Below are 26,903 nucleotides of genomic sequence, written 5' to 3' on the forward strand. Positions count from 1 at the left end.
CCTGGCGGGGGGGAGGGGTGTCACATCTGGGTGGCTCAGTTGGTTAAGTGTCTGACTTCTGCTCAGGTCATGATCTCAAGCCCCACACTGGGATCCATGCTCAGCAGGGAGTCTGCTTGTCTCTCTCCCTCTGCCATTCATGTTCTCTAATAAAATCTTAAAAAAAAAAAAAAAAAAAAAGGAACTGGAATACCTAGGTCTTCAGGCTCCAAGTTCTAGCACTGTCGACAGCCTCCAGGGCAAGAGAACATCCACGAGATGCAGGCTACAGATTCAAAGCAAGAGTTGTGACACACATCTTGTGGGAAGATAAGGAAACCAACAGTATAAAGATAGTGGAACAAAAAATAAACACAAAACTAACTAGCCAGTCCCTGACAAGAGAAACACAGGTTCCAAAATGTAGAGCCACGGGGTATGCTAATTTACTAGGGCTGATTTTCCATTTCAGCTTCCTGGGAAAGAAAGATTCCTGTGGCTTGAATTGCTTAAAGTACAGAAGTGATCACAGATGTCGCCTGGCTCAGGGTGGGGCCAGGAAAATCCATACTGCAAAAATTAAAAACAAGTAAAATGCTTCTTAGTTTCCCTTAGCTCAAAACCTATTTCCTTAATTCTATCAAACTCCATAAAAGGCATAAAATATACTTAGAAACTTGGAACTAGAGATAAATAACCCCAAAAGTGAGCACAGGCTCTAATTCAAACCATCTCTGTCCCTCCTGCTGGCCTGAGAGGCTGCCCCTGGTCACCTCACACTTTGTTCAGCTCCCCTTTTATTTTTTTTTAAAATTTTTTTTTTTTTTTTATTTATTTATGATAGGCACACAGTGAGAGAGAGAGAGGCAGAGACACAGGCAGAGGGAGAAGCAGGCTCCATGCACCGGGAACCCGATGTGGGATTCGATCCCGGGTCTCCAGGATCGCGCCCTGGGCCAAAGGCAGGCGCCAAACCGCTGCGCCACCCAGGGATCCCCAGCTCCCCTTTTAACACAGGAAGAAAATGCAGCTTTTAGCCAATTCACTCCCTCCCTTCCAGTTGGGCCAGGACTCCCCATACTCTGCTCTGGTCCAGTCCAGCATGGATTCTCTACCTGCTTATTTTCTAGTCTGTTTTTCTCAAAAGCTCCCTTCATACACCAAGTTGCCCTTCCTATGGCTTGGCCCCCGGGCTGAGCCCCACATCTGCCTTTGCACATGCCTCCCAATTTACACTTGTTGCCTGGGGGGCTGATGGGCAACAGCATGTATCACGGGGTACAGTCTGCCTCTCAGCTGAAGGAAGTAGAGGTCCTGCACTGTGCACTGTGGGCTGGCCCCAGAGCCAGGGCCATTTCCTTCAGCAAGCTTGGAAGCAGGCCCACCCTGTCACATTACTTCCCAGCCCTTCCCTATAGCTTTGGAACAACATTACACAGGTCTGAACAAAACCTAAAGTGTTTCTGTTCTTTACTAAATAAACATCTTTTTTTTTTTTTTTAATAAACATTTCTTTCATAGAAACTAGTCCAAACTTATCATATCACTGTCCAAATATGAGAACAGGCACCAGGAGCAGAAGGTTATGCGTGATCCCCATCGGTGGAAGCATGAATGAATTCTGCTCGGTGGTGCCCCAAGGGTTCAGGAGACAGTCTCCTCTGTCCCACAGGCATGGAGACCTGCTAACAGGCGGGCTGCGAACAGTCAGGATGGGTTCCCACTTGCTTCTCTTCAGCAAGGCGTTGGGAGGGGACCGGAGTTGAAACAGAGCCTCCTTTGCCTTCGGGTTGTGTGGAGGGTTTTCTGAGGCTCTGGTTCCAGAATGGGCCAGGCTCCAGACAGCCACTACAGCAAACACTGTCATCGCCCTGTGATGAAGCTGGGTTGCTGCTCCTCCTCCTCCTCCGTTCCAGATGCTTCCTCAGAGCTACTGGATGGCTGCTCCTGGGACTGACTGGATCCTGTAATCACATGACATCTGATTAGAAATATCCAAATTCATCCAGAGAACCAAGGGGCACTTTAAAAATGGAGAGGCACTGAGGAAAGATTATCAACTATAGTTTGCCCTTGAACAGTGCAGAGGTTAAGGATGCCAACCCCCCATGCAGTTAAAAATCCACGTATATCTCTTCTTTTTCTTTGCCCAGCATGGAGCCCAACACAGGGCTTGAACTCATGATCCCGAGATCAAGACCTGAGCTGAGATCAAGTTGGATGCTTAACTGAGTCACCCCGGCACCCCTTCATGTATAACTCCTGACTCCCCCAAAGGTAACTACTAATAAGCCTACAGTTGACCAGAAGGCTTACCAATAACATAAGCAGTTCATTAACACATTTTGTATATGATATTTATTGCATTCTGTGTTTTAAAAAAAGCTAGATGGAAAAAAATATTAAGAAAATCAGGAAAATACATTTTACAGTGCAGTAAAAAAGAAAAATTCACATATATGCAGACCCACACAGTTCACACCTATATTGTTCAAGGGTCAGCTGCAGTTTCTCCTGCACAGGACAGTGAGGAACCAGAGGAAGTGCTCATGGCCATCAGTCCCTCGTGCCGCTTCTCAAATATAAAGGATAGAACCAATCTACCACTATTGGCAGGTGGATCTCATCCTTGTGAAGAAGGTCTAGCAGGATCCATCAAGATAGCCCAACACCCCATCGATTGGGCCTCCCTGCTTTTAAGATGCCATCCCCTTTACCCTACCAGGCCCCCATGTGTGTCACCATGCCAGGGTGATGTCCCCAGCCAACCCTTTACAATTTAATGTTAGGCTGACAACACTCCTGCCCAAGTCTCAAGCTCTCACTACAGTGTGCAAAAGGATTCAAAAACTGTGTAGCAGAGGGCTCTGCCCACAACAAATATGCCAGCTTCCCGGCTCTTCCCACAGACCCAGAAACCTCCTCTGTTGACACTCCACGTGCAGCTCCGAATTCCAGTGTTTCCCCAGCATCACTGCCGGTACCCACGGTGCAGCTGAGCTGGCCAAAAGCAAAGCAGAAAAACAACCTGTTCCCAGCTACTTTTCCTCCTCCTCCCCTCTTCTTGGGAGCAGGGCAGTGGGCGAGAGCTAAAACAGGAGATCCAGAGCCCACAAATGCAGCCCTGTCCTCCAGCACCTTGCAGGCACAGTAGGCTCCCTAGGCCCACCAACAGGCCTGCTCCCCGAGGATGTGCAGGAACTCCCCCCAGCACCTCCAGAGCCCACAGGGACCCAGAGCTTTGCTACTGCTGTTGTCATAGGGTCAGACAGACAGCTTCAAGAGGGGAGACCCGGGGCACCCAGGGCAGAGAAGTCTACAGTTCACCCTCACACTTAGAATGAACACTAAAGAGCACTCATGGCAATGGCTGGAAACCATCTCTGAGATTTAGTTTAATTACTTGAGGATCTCGGGATGCCTGGGTGGCTCAGCAGTTGAGCACCTCCCTTCAGCCCAGTTGAGCACCTCCCTTCAGCCCAGGGCGTGATTCTGGAGTCCCAGGATCGTGTCCCACATCGGGCTCCCTGCATGTAGCCTGCTTCTCCTTCTGCTTGTGTCTCTGCCTCTGTGTGTGTCTCTCGTGAATAAATAAATAAAATCTTTAAAAATAATAATAATAACTTGAGGATCTCAACCTCATGCCAAAAGGAATGAGAAGTTTCCAAAAAAAAAAAGAGAAGTTTCCAAAGTACAAACGGTGAGCATTTTTTTTTTAAAGATTTTGTTTATTTATTCATGAAAGACACAGGAGAGGCAGAGACATAGGCAAAAGAAGAAGAAGCAGGTTCCCTGCAGGGAGCCTGATGCAGAATTCGATCCCAGGACCCTGGGGTCACGCCCTGAGCCAAAGGCAGCCGTTCAACCACTGAGCCACCTAGGTGTCCCAATAAATCTTAAAAAAAATAACAGATTTATTTATTTACTTTGTGGGGGTGGGGGGTGGGGCAGTAAGAGAAAGAGCATCTCAAGCCAACATCACACTGAGTGGAGAGCCAAACAGCGAGCTCGATCTCATGACCCTAAGATCATGACCTGAGCTGGAACCAAGAGATGCTCAACTGATCGAGCCACCCCGGTGCCCTGAGCATGTTTTAATAACTAATATTTGTTAAAAATCTCTTATGTGCCAGGCACATGCTGGCACATAAGATGGTCTTTCCATATACCATCTCATTTCATTCTAACAGAAGTGTATGAGACTGGGTCACCTGACTGGCTCAGTCAGGAGCATGCGATTCTTGATCACATGGTTGTGAGTTTTATGCCTACACTGGGTGGGGAGATTACTTAAGAGAAGTCTGTGAGACAAGTACCACTACTACAGATCCACTTTATAGATGAGGAATGGAGTCTATAGAGGTCATATAACTTGTTACTCAAGGTCTCATAGTTACTAAGAATCAGGGCTCTGACCTGGACTGACTCTCTAGCCCTCTGCCTGGTGTGCCTGCAGGAGTGTACAAGGAAATTGAGACAGAAGGAAAATGAGGTGGAGATGGGGGTGAGGTGAGCATGCTGAGTGGATAAGCAAAGCGTCGTCTATGCACACAATGCAATTATTATTCAGCATTAAAAAGGATATTCTGACACCTGCCACTACATGAATGAACCCCGAGGACATTACACTCAAGTGAAATAAGCCAGCCACAGGGAGATACCTACGATTCCAATGAACAGAGATAGAGAGTAAACTGGTGGTTGCTAGGGGCTGGGAGTAGGGAGAAGGGGGGAGTCAGTGTCATTAGTTTCCATTAAACAAGTTGAAGAGTTCTGGGGATAGACAGTGGCGACGGCTGCACAACAGTGTGAATGTACTTAACACCACTGAACTGTCACTTAAAAATGGTTAAGATGATAAACGTTATGTGTATTTTACCACAACACACAGACACACACACACAAAAAAAAAAGGGAAAGAAAAAAGAAAAACCATGCATGCCATTGAAAGATGGAGTAAAAAACTAGAGATGCATCAAAAACCTGGCTCTGACCTCTGGACACTACTAGGGCAGTACTCTCCAGCTACCTGAGTGCTGCACTCACAGAAAAGGATGCTATTTCTATAGCATGTGGTGCGACTGGTCCAGTCTCCACCCTGAGGGCCAAGGGGAACAGGGTCTTTGCCACTTATAGCCCATTCCATGGCTGGGAGCCCTGCTTAGAACTTAGGCTCCAAGGAGGAAACTGATTATTTGCTTTGTTCCATAACTTAGTCACCCTCTCTGCCTCAAGGTTCTTTAAGAACCACCAACCACCCATGCAGAGGTCTGAACACAGCAGACAGGTGCACAGGTTTCGATCTTCAACAAACAGGGAAACACTGACTAACTTGGATGTTTGTGCAATGGGTCTACTGGATGCCCGAGATGCTGAATACAAGAGGAAGGCTCAAATCCTCCCTTGTGATAGAAAAGCCTCTGGAAATGGGTTACTTAATAGCAATGCAACTGATTCCTACATGTGGGAAACATGTTGTCAGGACCTAGAAGCATCACTCTCAAAGAGAAGCCTAGGAATCTGGTACACACCCAAGTCCTTTGGTAATTCGACAAAATTATTTCACTTGCTTATTCATTCAACATAATAAACAAAAAATAAAGTGTTTATCACTACTATGTTTAATATCAAGGACAAAGAATCAAAAAGATGTCCCAAATTAAAACAACAGTGAGATACCACAACACAGACTAGAATGGCTGAAATTAAACAAACTGGCGCTGCCACTTGCTGGTGAGGATGTGGAGCAGCAGCAGCTCTCATTTATTGCTGGTGGGCACGCAAGATGGTCCAGCTACTCTGGAAGCTAGTTTGTCAGTTTCTTTTCTTTTTTTTTTTTTAATTTTTTAAAAAATATTTATTTATTTATTCATGATAGACCCAGAGAGAGAGAGAGGCAGAGACACAAGAGGAGGGAGAAGCAGGCTCCATGCCGGGAGCCCAACGTGGGTCTTGATCTCGGGACTCCAGGATCACGCTCCCGGCCAAAGGCAGGCGCTAAACTGCTGAGCCACCCAGGGATCCCCAGTTTGTCAGTTTCTTACACAGCTAAACACACTCTTATCATAGGACCCAGCAATCACCCTCCTAGGTATACACTCAGCTGATCTGAAAACACATCCACACAAAAGTCACCACATAGATGTTTGCAGCAGCCTTCTTCATAATCACCAGAAATAGAATGCAAAAAAAATGTCCTTCAACAGGTGAAAGGATAAACAAACTGTGGCATATCCATATGATGGAATACCATTCCACAATAAAAAGGAATGAGCTATAAGCAAAAGCACGGATGTATCTTAAATGCATTTTTTCTAAATAAAAGAAGCCAGTCTGGAAAGGCCACATACTATAGGACTCCAACTATTTGGCCTTCTGGAAAATGGTGAACAGACTGGTGGTTACCAGGGATTGCAGGTGGGAGGAGGCTGGAGGTGAAGTATGGGATTCTTTAAGGCAGTGAAACTATTATGATACTATAACAGTGGATACCATCTGTCAAAACTCAAAGAACTTTATAGCACAAAGACTAAATCTCAACATATACAAATTTTAAGTTATTTAGGATCACAGAATGAATGCAAAAGGTGACACATGAATCCAACTCTATACAAAATGGATGAAACAACTTTTGTAAAAGGGGTGGGGGAAAAGTGCTGTCCTAAGTAATTTTGGAAATGGTAGAGTCTGTAAGACCAAAGGCAAAGGAACTGTACAAAACACTATACTCTAGCTGACAAAATTATTTCATACAGGGAACAGGTTAACAATTCTGGAGCCACTATCCACATGCACTGGAAATGAACAACTAAATAAATGAATGGTGCAGGGTGCATAACGCCTCGCTCTTTTAAGTGTGGGCTGCATATAGTAACTTCTTTCCCAAAAGTGCAGTGTGGGAAGGGGGAAACATGGAATCAGTTTACAGTAGACAATCCTGACAGGCACTACGTCAGCCAGGTGATCAAGGTCAACACATTCAACAGTGTAAGTCATCTTGACAGTATATACCCTTGATATAATGTGATTAAGAATGGAACTTTAGGAGTGCCTGGGAGACTCTTTGGTTAAGCGTCTGCCTTCAGCTCAGGTTATGATCCCAGGGCCCTGGGATTGAGCCCCATGAGGGCTCCCTGCTCAGTGGGAGTCTGGTTCTCCCTCTCCCTCTGCTTGTGCTCTCTGGCTCACTGTGTGTGTGTCAGATAAATAAAATCTTAAAAAAAAAAAAAAAAAAAAAGACCTTTATTTGTGTGGCCTTCCTCCCCAAAATAAAGTTAACTCCAATCAAATCAGGAGAAAACTATCTGGGACACGTGGGTGGCTCAGGGCCTGATCCTGGATTCCCAGGATTGAGTCCCATATCATGCTCCTTGCATGGAGCCTGCTTCTCCCTCTGCCTGTGTCTCTCATGAATGAATGAATAAAATCTTGAAAAAAATAAAAAGAAAAGAAAACTATCAGACAAATCCCAGTTAAGGGGCATTCTACAGGATATCCAACCCTCCAAACTCTCAAAGGCATTGAAAATAAGCAAGTCTGAGAAACTGTCATAGAAGCCTAAGGATATGTGGTGATTAAATGAAATGTGATATCCTGGATGGCCATCCAGGGATCCCCCAGGATATCACAGCGGTTTGGTGCCTGCCTTCGGCCCAGGGCATGGTTCTGGGGTCCTGGAATCGAGTCCCCAATTGGGCTCCCTGCATGGAGCCTGCTTCTCCCTCTGCCTGTGTCTCTGCAGCATGCATGCTCGCTCGCTCTCTCTCTGCGCCTCTCATGAATAAATAAATAAAATCTTAAAAAAAAAGAAAAAAAAGAAATGTGATATCCTGGTAAAAACTAAGGAAATCCGAATAGAGTAGAGACCTTAGCTAATACATCTATCAATATTGGTTTATTAACCGTGAAAAAACAGTTAACTTCAGATGTTAACAAAGAAATTTGGTATATGGAAATCCTTTGGGCTATACTGTCTCTGAACTTTTCCTGTAAATCTTAAACCATTCTAAAGTTTTTTATTTTAAAAAAAGATACTGCCCAGCACTCATGGAACTGGGATTACAAGCTGAATTGTGTTGGGGATGAATAATTTCCTCTGCCTTTCAAGGTCTTTCTAGCTGGACTAAGAATCAAATTGACATGAGATAGTAACAGGAGAAAATCAAATTTAATTTTGTATGTATGAGGAATCCAGACAGACACAAAATTCCAAAAAACAGGCAACAGGAAGGCTTAAGTGACATCCTGAGCATAGGAGAGGGGTACAAGGATACAAGAGGCGGAAGACCATTAGCAGGAAGGTAATAGGAGATGTTTGGAAAACAAAGGTTGCCCTATTGTGCAGATAATTTCTTAGGTAAAGAGGAATCCCTATTAATAGCTCTCTTCCTGGTACACCAGGCAGTTGAAGGGGAGGTAAAGAGCTTTTCCTGAATCTGCTGGATTTTGACTGCTTTTAACTTGTGAAAATTAATAACAGGAAACCTCACCAAAATGGAGTTGTGAGGGGTTTTGGCATCCTACCACTAACCCTCAGGCGCAGACTCAACAAGAAGAGATGGACTCGATCTTTCATGTGGACACTACTTTACTATCCCAGGTGGAGGAAGAAATGCTTCCATGTGCCCCCCAAAAGCTCAGCTAATGAGAAGCCACCATACTTTGAATTTCCAGTTTATTCCACTGGACTTTTAGTTTATAAAAGCCTTCTCAACTTAACCCTTTTCTCCTTAGAAATGCATTACTATGCGGAGACTGGCAGTTTAGCACTCAACCACTGAGCCACCCAGGTGCCCTAGAACGTGACTTTTTTTTTTTTTTTTTAAAGATTTTATTTATTCACGAGAGACACAGAGACAGAGAGACAGAGACACAGGCAGAGGGAGAAGCAGGCTCCACGCAGAGAGCCCCATGTGGGACTCGATCCCAGGACTCCAGGATCACACCCTGGGCTGAAGGCGGCGCTAAACCACTGAGCCACCCAGGGATCCCTGGACATGACTTTTTATTTATTTTTTATTTATTTTTATTTATTTTTAATTTTTATTTATTTATGATAGTCACAGAGAGAGAGAGAGAGGCAGAGACACAGGCAGAGGGAGAAGCAGGCTCCATGCACCGGGAGCCCAATGTGGGATTCGATCCCGGGTCTCCAGGATCGCGCCCTGGGCCAAAGGCAGGCGCCAAACCGCTGGGCCACCCAGGGATCCCAGACTTTTTTAATAGCTGATCTGAAATTTCCTGATCAACATTAAAGAGGTCATCTGCATGATAAAAACCCTGCCATTCCCTTTCCCCCAGAAAAGATTTCTTGGCCTGAAACAATCATTTCTTTTCATTTGCTTATAACCTCTTGCCCCACTCTCCTTCCAATAAAAACCTTTCTTTTTTGTACACCTCTTGTGGGCATCTCTCTACTTGCTAGATGGGACGCTATCTGATTCATGAATTGCTTAATGAAACCAATTAGATCCTCAAATTTACTCAGGTGAATTTTGCAATAAGCAAAAGAACAAACAACAGTCTAATCTCTTAAAAAAATAATCTCTTAAAAAGAGCTTTGGAAGTCATACACAGGTAGGAGAAGCGGGAATGGGCTGGGAAGAGAGTGAGGCTGCTACTCTGGTTCTGCCAGATTGGGATCTATATTTTTGTAACGTTTTTACTAAATCCTCAACGAGACCCTGACTGCTTTGAAGTCACATTTCTTATCCACGTGGAGGAATAATTTCTAAGAGCCAGTGCTGGCAAGGATATGGTAGAGGCATACACCATTACATATTGTTGAGGGGAGTAATAGATGGTACTACTCCTCTGAAAAGAAATGTATTAAGAGCCATGAAATCTTTTTATACTCTGTGATCTAGTAATTCCCACTGCTAGAAATTTGTCTTAAGAAAATAAACCAGAGGGGATCCCTGGGTGGCTCAGCGGTTTAGCGCCTGCCTTTGGCCCAGGTTGCAATCCTGGAGTCCCGGGATCGAGTCCCACATCGGGCTCCTGGCATGGAGCCTGCTTCTCCCTCCTCCTGTGTCTCTGCCTCTCTCTCTCTATGTCTATCACAAATAAATAAATAAATAAATCTGAAGGAAGGGAAGGAAGGGAAGGAAGGGACGGAAGGAAGAAAGAAAAGAAGAAAGAAAAGAAAGAAAAGAAAGAAAAGAAAGAAAAGAAAGAAAGAAAGAAAGAAAATAAACCAGGGATCCCTGGGTGGCTCAGTGGTTGAGCATCTGTCTTTGGCCCAGGGCCGTGATCCTGGAGTCCCAGGATCGAGTCCCACATCAGGCTCCCTGCATGGAGCCTTGCTTCTCCCTCTGCCTGTGTCTCTCTGTCTCTGTGTCTCTCATGAATAGATAAATAAAATCTTAAAAAAAAAAAAAAAAGAAAAGAAATCATACATGGGGAAGGGAGATAGGTTTGTAATATTCACTAAAAAGCATCTTCTAAAGACAAAAACAAATCAATTCACTGTCAAGCAAAAGGAAAAGGTTAGGTGTATTGCAGCACAACATCTGCTGGATATTATCAGTCACTGAACAAATTATGAAGGACTGGAAATGTTTATAATATTAAGTGAAATAAAAATAACAAGGAACACTGTTCAGACACTATAACTACATACAAATGACATGTGCATGTGGAGAGAGATTAAAAGCAAATGACAGGAAAAAAGGAGATTTATTAGGATAATATTTGAGCTGTTTCCATTACTGTTATACTATTGTTTACATATTTTAAAATCTAGGAGTCTGAGATTTTATTCACACATTTTAGGAATACTAGGTAAATGCCACTGAGTTTAACTGAAACCGATATTAACTTCTTTGTTTTCTATAATCTTTATACCAACATGGGGCTTGAACTCAGGATCCTGAGATCAAGAGTCACATGCTCTCCCAACTGAGTCAGCCAGGTGCCCCCAAATGGATATTAACTTTAAAAAAAAAAAACAAAAAACAGATGAGGGCAGCCTGGTTGGTTTAGCGGTTTGGTGCCGCCTTCAGCCCAGGGTGTGATCCTGGAGACCTGGATGGAGTCCCACATCAGGCTCCCTATGTGGAGCCTGCTTCTCCCTCTGCCTGTGTCTCTGCCTCTCTCTCTCTCTCTGTATCTCTCATGAATGAATAAATAAAATCTTAAAAAAAAAAAAAAAAAACAGATGAAAGAACAGACTAGGAAAATATCCTTCCTTGTACTATAGAATTGTAACGACATGGGAAAATATTTATGAGGTAATGTTATGTGATAACATTAGAACTATAAATACAGTATTTACATAAAGAGGCTTACAAAATATATATTTAAAAACTGAAGTGAAAGAAATGTCCTTAAATGTTAAAATGACTGTTTTTTTTTTTTTTTAATTTTTATTTATTTATGATAGTCACACAGAGAGAGAGAGAGAGGCAGAGACACAGGCAGAGGGAGAAGCAGGCTCCATGCACCGGGAGCCCGACGTGGGATTCAATCCCGGGTCTCCAGGATCGCGCCCTGGGTCAAAGGCAGGCGCCAAACCGCTGCACCACCCAGGGATCTCAAAATGACTATTTTTGAGGATTATTAAATTTTTGACTTTATTCTTTTATACATATTCCAAAAACTTTTATTTTTTTTCCAAAAACTTTAAAAATTATATGTTATCTTTATTCTCAAAAGGCACAAAGGATATGGGTAACTTTCCAACACAGCACTTATAAGAATTCTGGCACTGAAACAAAGAGTTCAATCTAAAATATGTATTGAGTACCTTCTGAACACCAGATACCAGGTGAGATATGAGTCTTAATTTGGGCAATTTTGTCCCCCATTTTCCCCCACCTCCACCCCAAGAACGTTTGCAAAGTCTGGAGACATTTTTGACTGTCGTTAACCTAGGGGACCTAGGGGATGGTGGGCACTACTGGCACCTAGTGGGCAGTTAAAAATCCCACAGTGATCAGGACATAGCCCCTCACAACAAAGAATTCTTCAGCCCAAAATGCCCATTGTGTTGAGCATGAACAACTGCTCTCGTTGTACCTAGTAACAAATCACCTGAGGCCACCCTAGGTTTCTTTGATAGGCAGGGCTATGTTAGGAAAAGTAACACTGCTTTGGGGAATTCAAGATTTCAAATTAATCACATTGGCTTAAATCCATCCCATGGTGTCATTCAGACAACACTACAGGGCATGTTCACTGAATTACTGGACCAGTGTGCACAACAAAGGGGGATATTTCCTCTCCAACAACAGAACGGCACTTCTAGCCAACACCCCTTCACCATTTTTTAGAAGGCCCTGGCGCGATTTCCTAAGAACTCAATGGTGCACCAAAGCCACCTTGCGGCCCTGATCAAGATCACCACAGCAAGAGAATCTATTTTCTCTTTCACAAAATGAAAAACAAGGAAGGAAAGGGAGAAGACTGGATAGAAGGCACGCATACCATCTTCAGGACCAGCACTCTCTATCCTGCTCACGGGGACAACACATACGCAGACTGGGGAAAAAGACCAGAATACAAAGTGCCAGTGGAACAGTTCTGAATTCCTGAGGTCTTTTTCCCCCTCAGTATCCCAACTTTGGAGCTGGGATAATCAAATATGCAGAAGTGCAGCCCGGTACAGATGAACTCAAGAAACCCTCCAGTTCTGGTTTGAGGAGAAAAGGGACTCCTAATGCTTAGGGTAAGGGAAATCCTTGCGCTTCTTTTTAATCCATTCTCTCACACCCTGGCTCCCAGGCAATCCTGCCAGAGTCACAGTGGAAATAGCACCTGCGGTGGCAATGGGGGCTTGCAGACACAGAAACTTCAAAAGAGTGGGGAATCCTTTCTGATCAGAGGAGCTGTGGTCCTAAGCTTGGTTAGGCAAGCCCTACTGCTTTTCTTCTCTGTTATCCCACCACACGGCCCTGAGGGCAGGTGCAGGTGAAGGAAACGTGCCAGAGTGGTAACTAAAGCCCCAGTTTCCTGGCTAGAGGTCTGAGAAGGGGAGTACCAAGAAACCAGAAAGCACAGGAGAGCTCATAGAGAAAAAGCATATCAGGAAAGAGACTAGAAGTCATTTATGAACTCCCAGGCTCAGCTTGACAGCGCAAGCATGGATGTGGCCCTAATCATCATACCAAAAACACTTTGAGAACTGAAATCAAAGAACTAAACCCTGCCTGGACACTGGGTGGCACATGCAGGACACACCTGCAGAGCGTGGCAAAACTTTGAAAACTAAACTGACAGTAGAACCACAACCTGCAGGAGGCTGGTGAGAAACTATGTTCTGGAACACAGCCAGGCTGACTGCCTATTAAAACACCACCAAGACCAAAGCCTCATGATATAATATATTCAAAATACCCGGGGGTGGGGGAGGTGCCTGGGTGGCTCAGTCAGTTAAGCTTCTGACTCTTGGTCATGATCTCAGGGTCCTGGGATCAGGTGTGTAAGGCCCCCTGCTCAGGGGGCCTGCCTGGGGATTCTCTCTCCCTCTGTGCCTCCCCTCACTTGTGTGCTCATGCTTTTTCTTTTCTTTTCTTTCTTTTTTTTTTAAGATTTTATTTATTTATGAGAGACAGAGAGAGAGAGAGAGAGAGAGAGAGGCAGAGACACAGGCAGAGGGAGAAGCAGGCTCCACGCAGGCAGCCCGACGAAGAACTCGATCCTGGGACCCCAGGATCACGACCTGAGCTGGAGGCAGATGCTTAACCACTGAGCCACCCAGGCGTCCCCATGCTCATGCTCTCTAAACATACAAACAAACAAGCAAAAGAAAAAAAAAAAAAAAAAAGCAAACAAACAAGCAAACACACCTTAAAAAAAAAAATTGCCCAGGACACAACAGGAAATTACTCGGCATATGAAGAAACAGGAAAATCCCAACTTACGTGGGGAAAGACGAGGATCAATAAATGCCAAGGCTAAGATGACCAAGATGTTGGGAGTTACCTAATACTGTATGTAAAGCAGCTATTTAGAAGTTTTACCAGGAAGAGTGAACACTCTTGAAATGAATGGAAAGATAGAAAACTGCAACAAACAGAAGATATATAAAAAAGGATCAGGTAGGGGCACCTGAGGGCTCAGTCAGTTAATCGTCCATGGGATGGAGCCCTGCATCAGGCACCCTGCTCCATGGGGAGTCTGCTTGTCCCTTTTCCTCTGCCCTCCCTCCCTTGTGCATGTTCTCTCTCTCAAATATTAAAAAAAAAAAAAAAAAAAAAGAATCAAGTAAAAATTTCAGAACTTTTCTGAAGGAAAATAAAAAACAGTAATTGAGACAAAAAATTCACTGGGTTAGGATCAAGAGCAGAATACAATAGCACAGGAAAGAGCTTGAAGTCCAATTGGTAGGAATTATTCAACAGGAAGAATAAAAAAGATAGAGGGGAAAAAATGTCCAAATTTGACAAAAGACATATATGCCTACAGATTCGAGTACCTCCATGAACTCCAAACAAGATAAATCCAAGGAAATCCATGTGTAGACACATCATAATCTAACTACTGACATCTAGAGACGGAAATTAAAGGCAGCCAGAGAAAAACGATAGAACAATTTAAATGATTATAACATTTTCATCAGAAACTAGGGAGGCCAGAGAAAGTGGAATGGCATTTCTAAAGTGTTGAAAGAAAAAACTGCCAACCTAGAGTTTTATTCTAGTGAGAATGTCTGTCAGGAACAAAGGTCATATGAAGACAGCCTCATAAGAAAAGCTAAGAAAATTCATAGTCAGCAGATCTCTTCTAACCAAATGACTAAAAGTTCTTCAGACAGAGGGGAAATGATGCCACAGGCAAGACTGGATCAAGTACTTCCGTGTTCTCCTGTGTAGAGGGAGGGAGAAGAGGGCTGGGAAAGTAATGAGGTGGTTTATTTGAGGGATGAGGTTCTAGCAATCATATTTTAGTATTGTAAAATAAATTATTCTAAGAAATGTAAGAAACAGTCTAAACCTATACCATATAAAGTGTGTCACAGTATATTCACAACTCAGAAGGAAACTAATTCTGTAAAGCACCATGGATATTTAGTGTCATCAGTGAAAGTCTGACTTTATCGGAAGACCAAAAGTCACAACTACAACCAGGAACCATTGCTAGTCAATCAGGGAAGAGCCACCAATTCAGTAACATGGTGTGCAGCCGTCATTTTTTTGGTCTTTTAGCGTCCTTGGTCCTTTCCATAGGAGACCTCTCTTTCCCTGATTCTCAGCGCAGGGGCTTCTCAGGAGAGCGGCTGGCACCTCTGGCCATGTGGGGGTCAGAGGTGGACAGGACTGGTAGCACTATGAGATAGTGGTACATGACTCACCTCCTATTCCTCCTTGTTAATAAAATCTCATTTCAGTCCAGGGTGGCTAGGTGCCCAGCTCCCAGTGATGGAGCCTAACAGGTTAAAAAAGATAACCACAACAATTCTGTTTTCTATTCTACCCTAATAGCAGCAAGGGATGGCAAAATGACGTAGTACTGAGCAATGAAATATAAAATGACATCTGTTGGGCACTTTGGGGGGAAGGGGGCGGCTCTTTTGCTCTTCTGTTAAAAAATTCTTCTTTAAACATAGGTGTGGGGATCCCTGGGTGGCGCAGTGGTTTGGCGCCTGCCTTTGGCCCAGGGCGCGATCCTGGAGACCCGGGATCAAATCCCACATCAGGATCCCAGTGCATGGAGCCTGCTTCTCCCTCTGCCTGTGTCTCTGCCTCTCTCTCTCTCTCTCTCTGTGACTATCATAAATAAATAAATTTTTTAAAAAAGTATAAACATAGGTGTGATATTAGGAGCTGCAGCAGCCATCTCATGCCCACAAAATAAAGGCCAGGAGAACTGCTGGGATTTGGGGCCTGACTTTCCTGAGCTGCAGAACCAGACCAGGCTGCCACCTACCACCAGATTTCTTGTTTTGTGAGAGAAATGAACCCTTCTTTAACTACTGCAAGTTGAGTTTTCCTTTTCTTAGAGGATATTCTTAACTGACTTGACTCAATCAGAGCCCAAAAGACAGAAAAACACTTTTGCTAGGTATCCCCTCAGTCTTGTCTTTTTTTTTTTTTTTTTTTTTTTTAAGATTTTACTTATTTGAGAGAAAGCAAGCTACAGAGAGAGCACAAGCCAGGGGGAGGGGCAGAGGGAACAGCAGGCTCTGCATTGAGCAGGGAGCTCAACTCAGGGCTTGATCCCAGGATCTGGAGATCATGACCTGAGCCGAAGGCAGGCCTAACCGACTAAGCCCCCCAGGCGTCCCTGCCCTCTGTCTTTCCTGCTGGACAGGTACCCCACAACCACAGGGAGGACATGGAGCTGCCTGAGGACAAGGAGCCAGGGAACAGAGGGAGACAAAGAATGCCAGTAACATCACCAACCTCCTTTACTAGCCATCCCTGAAGTGAGGCCTGTCCTGACTTTATGTGAGCCAATCTTTCCTTTTGTTTACCTTTCTGACACTTGCAATTAAATAAGTCCTAATTAATAGAAGTAAGTCATTTCTTTAGGAACCAGCCAACCAGCTCCAAACTCTAAATCTCATTCTGGACAGGTCAGTCATGGTGATCAACACCAAGAAAGATCACAACAAAGAAAAGTAGGTACTACTCACCTTCTTTTTGTTTCTTCTGTTCAAGTTTCATCTTCTTTGCCAATAATTTCTTCTCTTTTAACTTCTGGCTATAAATATAAAATGCATTAATTCCTTACCTACCTTATTGTATTACTTTAGAAAAATAAATATTTATAGGATGTTTAAAGATCTTATAATCACATACACTATAATAATGAAATAGAAGAAATATTTTCTCATGATTCTGCTTCTCCAACACCATCAATATTATCAAGCTGTTTTCTTCTTAAATCAAAATGAAATCCAAATCCTTGGGAGTCCTGAGGTGATTAAGGCAATCTCAGGAATATTGGAGATGTTTTCCATTCTAAGATATTTAAGGACTATTTTTATTTAGTTATTTACCTATTATTTTTTTTTTTTAAAGATTTTATTTATTTATTTGTGAGAGACACAGAGAGAGGCAGAGACCAGAGGGAGAAGCAGGCTCCATGCAAGAAGCTCAATGTGGGACTTGATTCCGGGACTCCAGGATCACGCCCTGAGCCAAAGGCAGGCGCTCAACCACTGAGACACCCAGGCGTCCCATATTTACCTATTATTTTTTAAAATGACAACTTTATCCCAGCATTGGCAAGGGTCAGATTTCTGAAGCTGGTGAAGATGGGCGGGGGGGTGGGCAGGGCTTTCCATGTGAAATGTTACAGCTTTTTTCTTTTTTTTTTTTTTTTAATGATAGTCACACACACACAGAGAGAGAGAGAGAGGCAGAGACACAGGCAGAGGGAGAAGCAGGCTCCATGCACCGGGAGCCCGACGTGGGATTCGATCCCAGGTCTCCAGGACCGCGCCCTGGGCCAAAGGCAGGCACTAAACCACTGCACCACCCAGGGATCCCAAAATGTTACAGCTTTACAAGTTTTGTTTCCTATTTAATTCTACCTGCAGAAACTAAAACATGGTAAAATAAAAAATGCAAAAGAGCTAGAAAAAAGATGTAATCAAGTTGTAGCATACAGATGTGCTCGTTAACTAAATTTACTATGCCTATCAGAAAGCAAATGAAAGAGGACTATCCCAATAAATTAACAGATTGCCAGAGACAGACTAAGAATTAGGGTCTGTTTTTAGAACCCTGCTCAGTTCTCTAAAGGTCAAGGGAGCACACATACAGTCTACATACTGACATGCTGTCACTGAGGGAGGTCACACACCCTAATTTAGGGAAGAAACTAAAGGAAGTTTGCTCACAGCATATTGTTAAACTTGATGTTAAAATACAGAAGTGAAGGGCAGCCCTGGTGGCCCAGCGGTTTAGCGCCACCTTCATGATCCTGGAGACCGGGGATCAAGTCCCATGTCAGGCTCACTGCATGGAGCCTGCTTCTCCCTCTAACTGTGTCTCTGCCTCTCATGAATAAATAAAATCTCAAAAAAAAAAAAAATACAGAAGTGGAGGAGCCCTAGAAATCCACATGATCACCAAAGTGCTAACCTGAGCTGTGAAGAGAGAGAGGTAATAAATCAGCAATAAGTGACTTAATCTCTCCTCAGGTACTGGAAGAAAGGCCATTCCTCTACTGGACCTCAAAAGGTCATATGGTGAACTTCTGACCACAAGGACTTCACCAGCTTTCACATTTCCTGCCTTTAAGTTTCATTGGTTATAAGAAGCCACAAAGCCCTTACCGCTTTTTTCGTCGCTTTGCCGTCTGCTCCTCTGCAGCAATTTTATTCCTCTCCAGTCTCTTCTGAAACTCTGCATCCAATTTTTGCTGTGAAAAAATATATCATTTAGACATACTCTGGGCTGTGTATGAGAGCTCCAGAAGTCACTACCACTACGGGTGCTATAGATACATCTAGGTCTCCAGAGCCGCTTTAATTGTCCAATAGGTGGGGCAGGAATCAATACATGGCTCTCTGATGGCGAACATTCAGTTCAGTAAGATACCACTCACACACAACAAAATATGACAGTGTAAGAAGGTGCACAACTACTGGTTATACAGCCAGGGTCTTGGCTAGTGAGATATTGTGATTTAAACTAAGAAATCTGAGGGACGCCTGGGTGGCTCAGCAGTTAAGCATCTGCCTTCGGCTCACGGCATGATCCTAGAGTCCCGGAATCAAGTACCACATTGGGGTCCCTGCAGGTAGCCTACTTCTCCCTCTGCCTATTTCTCTGCCTCTCTTAAATAAATAAATAAAATCTTAAAAAGAAAAAAAAACTAAGAAATCTCGGAATCTTTGAACACAGGTTTGAACCTGTGTGGATCTTTTTTGATAAATACAAGACAGTACCATAAATGTATTTTCTCTTAAGATTTTATTTTTTTTGATAGACACCAAGAGAGCACAAGCAGGAGCAGCAGAGAGAGAAGGAGAAGCAGGCTCTCCACCGAGCAGGAAGTCTAATGTGGGGCTTGATCCCAGGGCCCTGAGAACACAACCTGAGCCAAAGGCAAACACTCAACCCACTGAGCCACTCAGGCACCCCTTTCTTATGATTTTCTTAACACTCTTTTCTCTTGCTTACTTTATCATAACAATATGGTATACAATACATATATAAAATACATGTTAATAGACGGTTTGTATCATCAGTAAGGCTTCTGGTCCACAGTAGGCTATTAGAAATTTTAGGGAGTCAAAAGTTATATGCAGATTTTTTTTTTACTGCATGGTAGGGGGGTTGGTGCCCCTAAACACCCCGTTCAAGAGTCAACTGTATTTGATCTTCATCCACTCTTTCTGGCATAGACGCCCTACAACTCTTGTAAATTTCCTATATAAGAGCCACAGAGGCATCTTTTATTACAATATTTCATTATGTTCCCGGTTCCTGAAATAACTCCAGAGGTAAAGGTGAAATGGTGTCTTTTTTACAATAAGCTCCTTTCAACCACAGGAGTTTATGTTAATGAGTGACTTCTAAAAGCCCCTACCTAAGGAAGAGGGCTGGTCACCAGGCTAACTTTCTGCCCCACCTCCAGGGCTCTAAGGAGAGGAAAGAGGCTGCAGGTTGAACAAATTACCAATGGCCAATGATTTAATCAACTGGTAGTGAAGCCCCAAAAAGATGGGGTTCAGATGGTTTCCAATTTCGGGAACATGTGGACGTGCTGGGAGGGGATGGAAGCTCTGTGCCCCCCTTCTTCCACCTGGCTAGCTGCTCCTGAATTCTGTGACCTCCTGTAAGCAAATTAATTGAACCTGAGGAAGGAGTCTTGGGAGACCTCCAGCCAGTCAGGTGACAACCTGGGCCTGGGATTGACCTTTGAGGTGGTTAGGAGCAGGAAGGCAGTCTTGTGGGACTGAGGCCTGAACCTGTGGCCTCTGACGTTATCACCAGGTTGACAGCATCAGAATTGAGCTAAACTGTAGGACACTCAGCTGGTGTCCCAGAATTGTGTGGTGTGAGGGAAATCCCCACACATTTGGCAACCAGAAGTGTCAGAAGAATAGCGGAGAACTGAGAGTAGAGGAGAAACCCAGAAGCGTGTTTTTTCCTTACAGTGATCTGAGCTCATCAGATGGCCTGGCCAGAGAACTGGAACTGTGGGATTTTCAAGTCCTAACTGACGACAGTTATCAGATGACTGATTCTACAGCAGCATTAGTTCCACTGCCATTACCACTACCAGCACACACTGGTGTACAGAGACATATGTATACACACACATCCACACTGAGCCACCCTTGTACTGTTCCTTCCTAGCAGCTCCCTGTCTCTAAGCCTCCATTTTCTCACCTGTAAAACAGGAAAAAGATTAATTCCTCTCTCCCAGTCTTCAGGAATAACAACATCTGATGACCTACAAGAAAGCACTTGTAAGCCACAGATGCAACTGCTATAAAGTGCCATCTCTTTCTTCTAGTCACAGCCATAAAGGTCAGCAGGGTAAATAAGGAGACTGCAGAGGATGAGGTGGCTTCAACACGTCTGCTGGTCTGCACTGCCAGGGCCGTGTGGATCTGCTTAGAGTGACATGGAAACTCTCTCTTTGAGAGCAAAAATCATGAAATTAAAAAAAGAAGGGTTGAGGCACCTGGCTAGCTCAGTTGGAAGTGTGTGCAACTCTTGATCTCAGGGTGAAGCTCCAGACCCATGCTGGGCGCAGAGATTACTTTAAAAAAAAAAAAAAGGAAAGAAAAACATCTTAAAAAGGAAGAAGAAGAAGGGTCTCCTTTCCAGGAAATCAGCGGATCAGAGGACAACTCAAAAGGAAGCAACTTGAGGGACACCTGGGTGCCTCAGTTGGTCTCAGTTCAGGTCATGGTCTCAGGGTCCCGGGATTGGGCCCCACAGCAAGCTCCCTGCTTAGTAGAGAGTCCGCTTCTTCCTCTCCCTCTCCTATTCCCTCTCCCTTCCCCAGCTCGTGTGTGTATGTGCTATCAAATAAATAAAATCTTAATAGAAAAAAAAGTTAAAGTAAACAACTTAAAGCTAAAAACATGGTCTGTTTAGAAGCTGAGCCACAAATGTCTCACTCTGATGCTGGAGCAGCTGCCCTTGCTGGCTGTGAACCTGCCACAAGGACTTGAGCAGCACCACGTGCTCCTTCGGTAGTAACATCCTGTTAGTCACTATGAAAGGTAAGGACATGCTTCCCTTTTTGTTTCTTCTAACCTCAGAGGCTGTCTTTTGCCATGTGAAATAAAAACCTGGGTGTCTCTGTGGACTCAGGGTTTGTGAAACATTTTTCTGTATTTTCTCTGGGTCTTGAGATATACAAACTTCAGACTGACAGTAGCTAAGCCAACTGCACGCTCTATTTCCTTCCCTCTCTATAGCAGTTTAAAAATTTTTAAAGAGCTTCTGATAGTTTTTATATAGTTTTCTTTATTCTTGACAGTGGAAAACCCACTATGGTGACCAGGTATAGCTGTGTGACAAGCTACCAGAAACTTCCCAATGGAATTGAGAATGTCATAAACAGAAGATAGCAGTAGCTGGAGAAGAACTACCAATAGCTGGGGGCCAAGACAGGCTGCAGGACAAGCAAACGCCACGTGAAAACCACCATGGCAATGTTTCCATTCTGTTCCCAAATCATAAAGACATTTTTCAAACTTAACTTTGGCCATTCCAGTGAATTTTCACTTTTTCAAATTTTCTTCTGTATCATGCCTATCTCTTGTAATACATTCCCTTGTGTTTTATGTTGGAAAACTTCAAACATAAAAAAGTTGAAGGAGTTCTACAGTTCCTATACCCACCACCAAGATCCTACAATTGACATTTTGCTTCTTGCTTTATCACATCTGTCTACTTCTAGCCATCAATCCATCTTACCGCTTTTTTTTTTTAATACTTTTCAAAGTAAGTTGCAGACACCAAGACATTTCACCTCTAAAGATTTAAGCATGCATAGCATTAACTAGGGTTTAATATTTGTTAACAGCTCTTCTATTTTTTTCTACTTAAGGTAATACATACAACAAAATACTCGGGCAGCCCTGGTGGCTCAGCAGTTTAGTACCTGCCTTCAGCCCAGGGTGTGATCCTGGAAACCCCGGATTGAGTCCCACGTCAGGCTCCCTGCATGGAGCCTGCTTCTCCCTCTGCCTATGTCTCTGCCTCTGTGTGTGTGTGTCTCTCATGAATAAATAAGTAAAATTTAAAAACAAAAAACAAAACCAAAATGCTCAAATCTTGAGTGTACAATTTGACCACACCAGAAAGTTCCCTCATACCCCTTCCTATCCAACTCCCAGAGATAGCTATTCTGATACATATACATAACATAAATTAATCTTGTCTCTTGTAGAATTTCATATAAATGGAATCATATGGCATGGTCTCTTTTATGCAAGGCTTCTTTCACTCAGCATGTTTTAAGAATCATTCACGTCACATGTATCAGTAGTTTGTTCCTTTTTATTGCTAAGTAGTATTCAATTTTCATGAATGATTGTTTTAATTTTTTAAGACATGTTCTTTCCTTTATATAGGAAGACATAAACGGGAACCCTGGGTGGCTCGGCGGTTTAGTGTCGCCTTTGGCCCAGGGCATGATCTTGGAGACCCAGGATAGAGTCCCACATCAGGTTCCCTACGTGGAGCCTGCTTCTCCCTCTGCCTGTGTCTCTCACAAATAAATAAAACCTAAAAAAAAAAAAAGGGGGGGGGGCATTCTACAGTCTTTTAAAAAATCAAATTACTGGAAAATCAAATGTTATTGGATAGTTTCCTCCTTTATAAAAAGCAAACAATAAATATCATTTGAAGTATGTGAAGTTCTCTAAAACACACAGATGCACACAAGCAGGCTCCTGTTGATCAGGTAGCCAGATATGGGGCTCCATCCCAGGACCCTGAGATCATGACCTGAGCTGAAGGCAGACATTTAACCGACTGAGCCACCCAGGCACTCCCCCATCTCACTTTTTAAGATTTTATTTGACAGAGAAAGAGCACAAGCAGGGGGAGCTGCAGAGGGAGGGGGGAAGCAGGCTCCCCACTGTGCAAGGAGCCCGACGTTGGGCTCAATCCCAGGACTCTAGGATCATGACCTGAGCCAAAGGCAGATCCTTAACCGACTGAGCCACCTAAGTGCCTCTGGTTTTTATTAATAGGCAGGAAAATATAGGAATACTAAAATATCACTATTTTCTGATTTTTACTAATAGTAATAAAATATAAAGGAGCACCTAGCACCACTGCAATAAAATAAAGTAAAATTTTTGTACAAATGTGGTAAGATATATACCAAACCTCCATAAATCATCATTGAGAGATACAGAAAAAACACCAGACATTTCTAGAGATTACAAAACAGTATAGCATCCATTCTCATTCAATTTAAGTTACAGATTCAACTCAATTCTATAAAAAAAATCCAACAAGAATTTTTGGTGTGGATAAAACAACTCCAAAATTCTATTTGAAAAATAAATGAAATGTCTGAAGATTATTTTTTAAGAATGAGGAGGTTTTGAGCTCTTCTGGTCAGGTAATTAAAACGCTTAATAGTTTTTATAATACGATTTCTAAGTCCATTCCCAATTGTTAATTATTATTTCACACCCGTCATGAAGAAATGCCAGCCTCTATGCTAGAGCATTCAAAGAAGCAGACACATGAAACCACACTACTATTCACACCAAACACAGAGCTACATGGAATTATCAGAATTCAGCCAAAGAGGTAACAGTTAGAAATAATAACTCAAGTGATGTAGGAGATCCTTTCTATTCCATTTCATGGCAAATGACCCAGAGGGGAGAGGGGACTCTGCTGTCCCTTCTACACACATGGAAGTCTCTCTCCTCCCATTCAACTCCTAGTAGGAGTATCTTGATGTGATGAGTCTGACTTAGGAGTAACCTGGATTTACCTGACATGTTTCCCATGCTGACTTTAGAAGGCAGGCTTCACAAAGGCCAAGAACCAGGTGTATCTCCTCGTCTTTAAATGCTTTTTCCTTAAAGTCCTAAGTGCACACTGCCCAAACTCAAGGGCTCAACCAGCCTCCTTGCTCACTGACCTTCTCAGCCATGGCATCCATGTAGTCTTGTCGCTGATACTCTCTCCGACGCAGATGCCTGTACACATGGAATTCTCCACTGCCAGCCCCAGCGCTTGAACCTATAGTCAGAAGAGTCCAGAGTTCTTAATGAAATCCCATTACCAACAAAGGCCACTCTTAATCAAAAGGGACCAAAGAGGGATGCCTGAGTGGCTTAGACACTGAACGTGTGCCTTTGGCTCAGGTCATGATCCCGGGGTTCTGGGATTGAGTCCTACGTCGAGCTCCCTATGAGGAGCCTGCTTCTCCCTCTGCCTATGTCTCTTTCTCTGTATCTCTCATGAATAAATAAACAAAATCTTGAAGAAGAAAGAAGAAAGAAGAAGAAGAAGAAAGGGACCAAAGAAAGAAACTGGAAGTAATGGAAAGGACCATTCCCACTGTACTCAGATCTGGCGCAGTGACTTGCATAGTATAGTTATCATTAAATAAGTGCTGCATGAATGTCAAATGCGACGTCACTAAAAATTCCACTCTAACATAGTAGTAAGAGGAAGAACAAACTGAGTGACCAGAAACCTAGAAGATAGCTTAAGATCTTTCCTTCCCCTGCCAGACGATTTCACATTTGACATGCTAAATTTCTACAGAGCTGAAAAGATGTCCATGTATATTAAGTTTAAAAAAAAAATACTAAGTAGTATGTGTAAAACAACCATGTTTTTATAAAACCATTTTTTCTTAAACCTGAAGGGTTTCGACTATAGGAGTTTGGAAGGCTATATCACAATGTTGCACTGCCGGGGGTGGAGGGGTGGATGCCTGGGTGGCTCGGTCAGTAGAGCGGCTGAGTCTTGATTTAGAATCAGGTCATGATGTCAGGGTTGTGAGATGGAGCCCCATGAGGGGTTCCCTGCTCAGTGTGGAGTCTGCTTGGGATCTCCACCCCCTCCATGCTCTCTCTCAAGTAAACCTTTAAAAAAAAGTTACAGGGATCCCTGGGTGGCGCAGCGGTTTGGCGCCTGCCTTTGGCCCATGGCACGATCCTGGAGACCGGGGATCGAGTCCCACGTCGGGCTCCCAGTGCATGGAGCCTGCTTCTCCCTCTGCCTGTGTCTCTGCCTCTCTCTCTCTCTCTCTCTCTCTGTGACTATCATAAATAAATAAAAATAAAAAAAAAATTATTTTAAAAAATAAATAAAAAAAGTTACAAGAATGGTAGAATTATGGGGGTTCAAAATGTTTCATACCTCTGTTATTCATCCTTCTTTATAATTAGTATGTTAATTTACAACCCCCAAAATAAAACTATTTCCAGTTAGAAAAAAACAAAAAACAAAAAACAAAACTGCATTATTTAAAACAATGCAAGGCACCTGGGTGGCTCAGTGGTTGAGCGTCTGCCTTTGGCTCAGATCGTGATCCTGGGATCGAGTCCTACATCGGGCTCCCTATGGGGAGCCTGCCTCTCCCTCTGCCTATGTCTCTGTTGTTTCTCATTAATAAATAAATAAAATCTTAAAAAAAAATAAACCAATGCAGAAGAAAATTCTCTAGTGCCAAACTGTAAGCAACAACACCCCTTCATTGTAAGTACTAAATTACTGAACCAGTGAACTTTTTTTCCTATTAGAGATGTAATTAACAAATATTAAGCACAGGCTTTTCATATCCACACTCCAAAATTTATACTCACTCTCTCTCTCTCTCTCTCACACACACACACACACACACACACACACAAGACATTACCCATTACATCTCGAACAAATTCTGGGGGAGGCCGAGGTGCCCATTCACTCATTTTTTCTGGAATTGGAACTGCTTTGTCCTGCAACATTTAAACACAGGAGCATCTTTAAGCACAAACCTGCTGACAAATTCACATCTCTTAAAACCAAAGTATTTTAGCTGGATGGGTGAAATAAGGCTGCTTTGCTCCTTGAACTGATTTTCTTCCCTTCCTTAGATTTACTTCATTGCATATACTCTGGGGTCTATGATGGCCCACAGCGTTGCCAGGGCTACACTTGGAACTTTCCAAAGCAGAATTCAGAAACGTAAGCCATCATTTATGGCTGGAAACCTCTAACCTGAACTACGACAGGTGGAGCCAACCCTTCCAAGCCAAAGGTGTGAGACCTCACCCAATTATTTTTATGACCGAAAGGAGGAGACCCAGACAGGGGGAGTGACTCGCTCCAGGTATGTTGGCCAATGCCCTTCTAACAATCGGAGCCGTTTAGAAGAAAATAAACCCTTGTGCCAACCCATGAGTTGTATCTTTCTAGTCCATGCTTCAGTTCACACAAAGTTAAATTAGCGTCTTAGAGCACGGGAAACCGCTGCACGGCGCTCTCGTCCAGGTTGGGCTCCGATATAAGGCCTAGGGAAGCTATCTTCGGGGCAATCTATTCCTTCCTAAGGGCTCGCCCAGGGGTTCGGGTACTGAGTTCCTAAGTTTGGAGGCACGGGAGGCGGGCCCACCGGTCCCCAGAAGCCTGGAAATGAAGGGTATCGGGAGGAACCGTCAAACCAGCGTCTCGCCTCACCGGGTTCTTCATGAGCCGCTCCAGCTTGAGTTTCTGCTCTTCTGCCGCATTCTTGGGGATGACGAGGGCCTGTGGCTCTTTCTTGGGTCTCGGCGGTCGCACGGAGGAGGCAGCCGAACTTGCCATCACGGCTTCCCCGCTCTCCGGACGAGCGGCGGCGGGGGGCGCGCACATATGACGACAGAGCGGCGCGCCGGCGGCGCAAGCGCAGTCTGCCAGCAGGGCGGGGCTGAGGCGGAGTCGCCAGCCGGAAGGAAGCTGCTGAATATGCATGAGCTCGTGGCCGGGTGGGTTACCGGGATCAAAGCTGCTGGATTTCATTTCCTGTATCTGAGCAAATCAGGGCCGCAGTTCCTTTGG

The 26,903-nt window shown here is 43.8% G+C and overlaps 1 protein-coding gene across 3 annotated transcripts; it reads right to left on the minus strand.

Moving 5' to 3' along the window:
• Positions 1–1,432: 1,432 nt before the first annotated feature.
• PRKRIP1 (PRKR interacting protein 1) lies at positions 1,433–26,728 on the minus strand. Of its 3 annotated transcripts, none has more exons than XM_038539183.1 (6): positions 26,544–26,728; positions 24,010–24,110; positions 20,271–20,334; positions 18,206–18,291; positions 16,556–16,623; positions 1,433–1,943 (listed from the first exon to the last, which is right to left on the minus strand). In XM_038539183.1, exons 1-6 carry the CDS (start codon positions 26,715–26,717, stop codon positions 1,843–1,845), a joined length of 594 nt encoding a protein of 197 aa, XP_038395111.1. In that variant the 5' UTR covers positions 26,718–26,728; the 3' UTR covers positions 1,433–1,842. The 3 variants fall into 3 exon arrangements, with proteins under 3 accessions (XP_038395111.1, XP_038395110.1, XP_038395112.1); XM_038539182.1 differs by lacking the exon at positions 20,271–20,334 and adding an exon at positions 25,744–25,822 and having other exon boundaries at positions 26,544–26,726; XM_038539184.1 differs by lacking the exons at positions 16,556–16,623; positions 20,271–20,334 and adding an exon at positions 25,744–25,822 and having other exon boundaries at positions 1,821–1,943.
• Positions 26,729–26,903: the final 175 nt, after the last annotated feature.

The sequence above is a fragment of the Canis lupus genome, chromosome 6 (genome assembly GCF_011100685.1).
Source record: "Canis lupus familiaris isolate Mischka breed German Shepherd chromosome 6, alternate assembly UU_Cfam_GSD_1.0, whole genome shotgun sequence".
NCBI classification, from domain to species: domain Eukaryota; kingdom Metazoa; phylum Chordata; class Mammalia; order Carnivora; family Canidae; genus Canis; species Canis lupus.

What these genes read in the sequence shown, in the direction of transcription:
- PRKRIP1 (XM_038539182.1), bottom strand. Translation starts at nt 26,717, where the DNA reads ATGTGCGCGCCCCCCGCCGCCGCTCGTCCGGAGAGCGGGGAAGCCGTG. An exon ending in ATTTGTTCGAGATGTAATGG is followed by an intron (nt 24,111 to 25,743) that starts GTAATGTCTTGT and finishes TTCTGACTATAG; the next exon opens with GTTCAAGCGCTGGGGCTGGC. An exon ending in GCAAAGCGACGAAAAAAGCG is followed by an intron (nt 16,624 to 18,205) that starts GTAAGGGCTTTG and finishes TTATATTTATAG; the next exon opens with CCAGAAGTTAAAAGAGAAGA.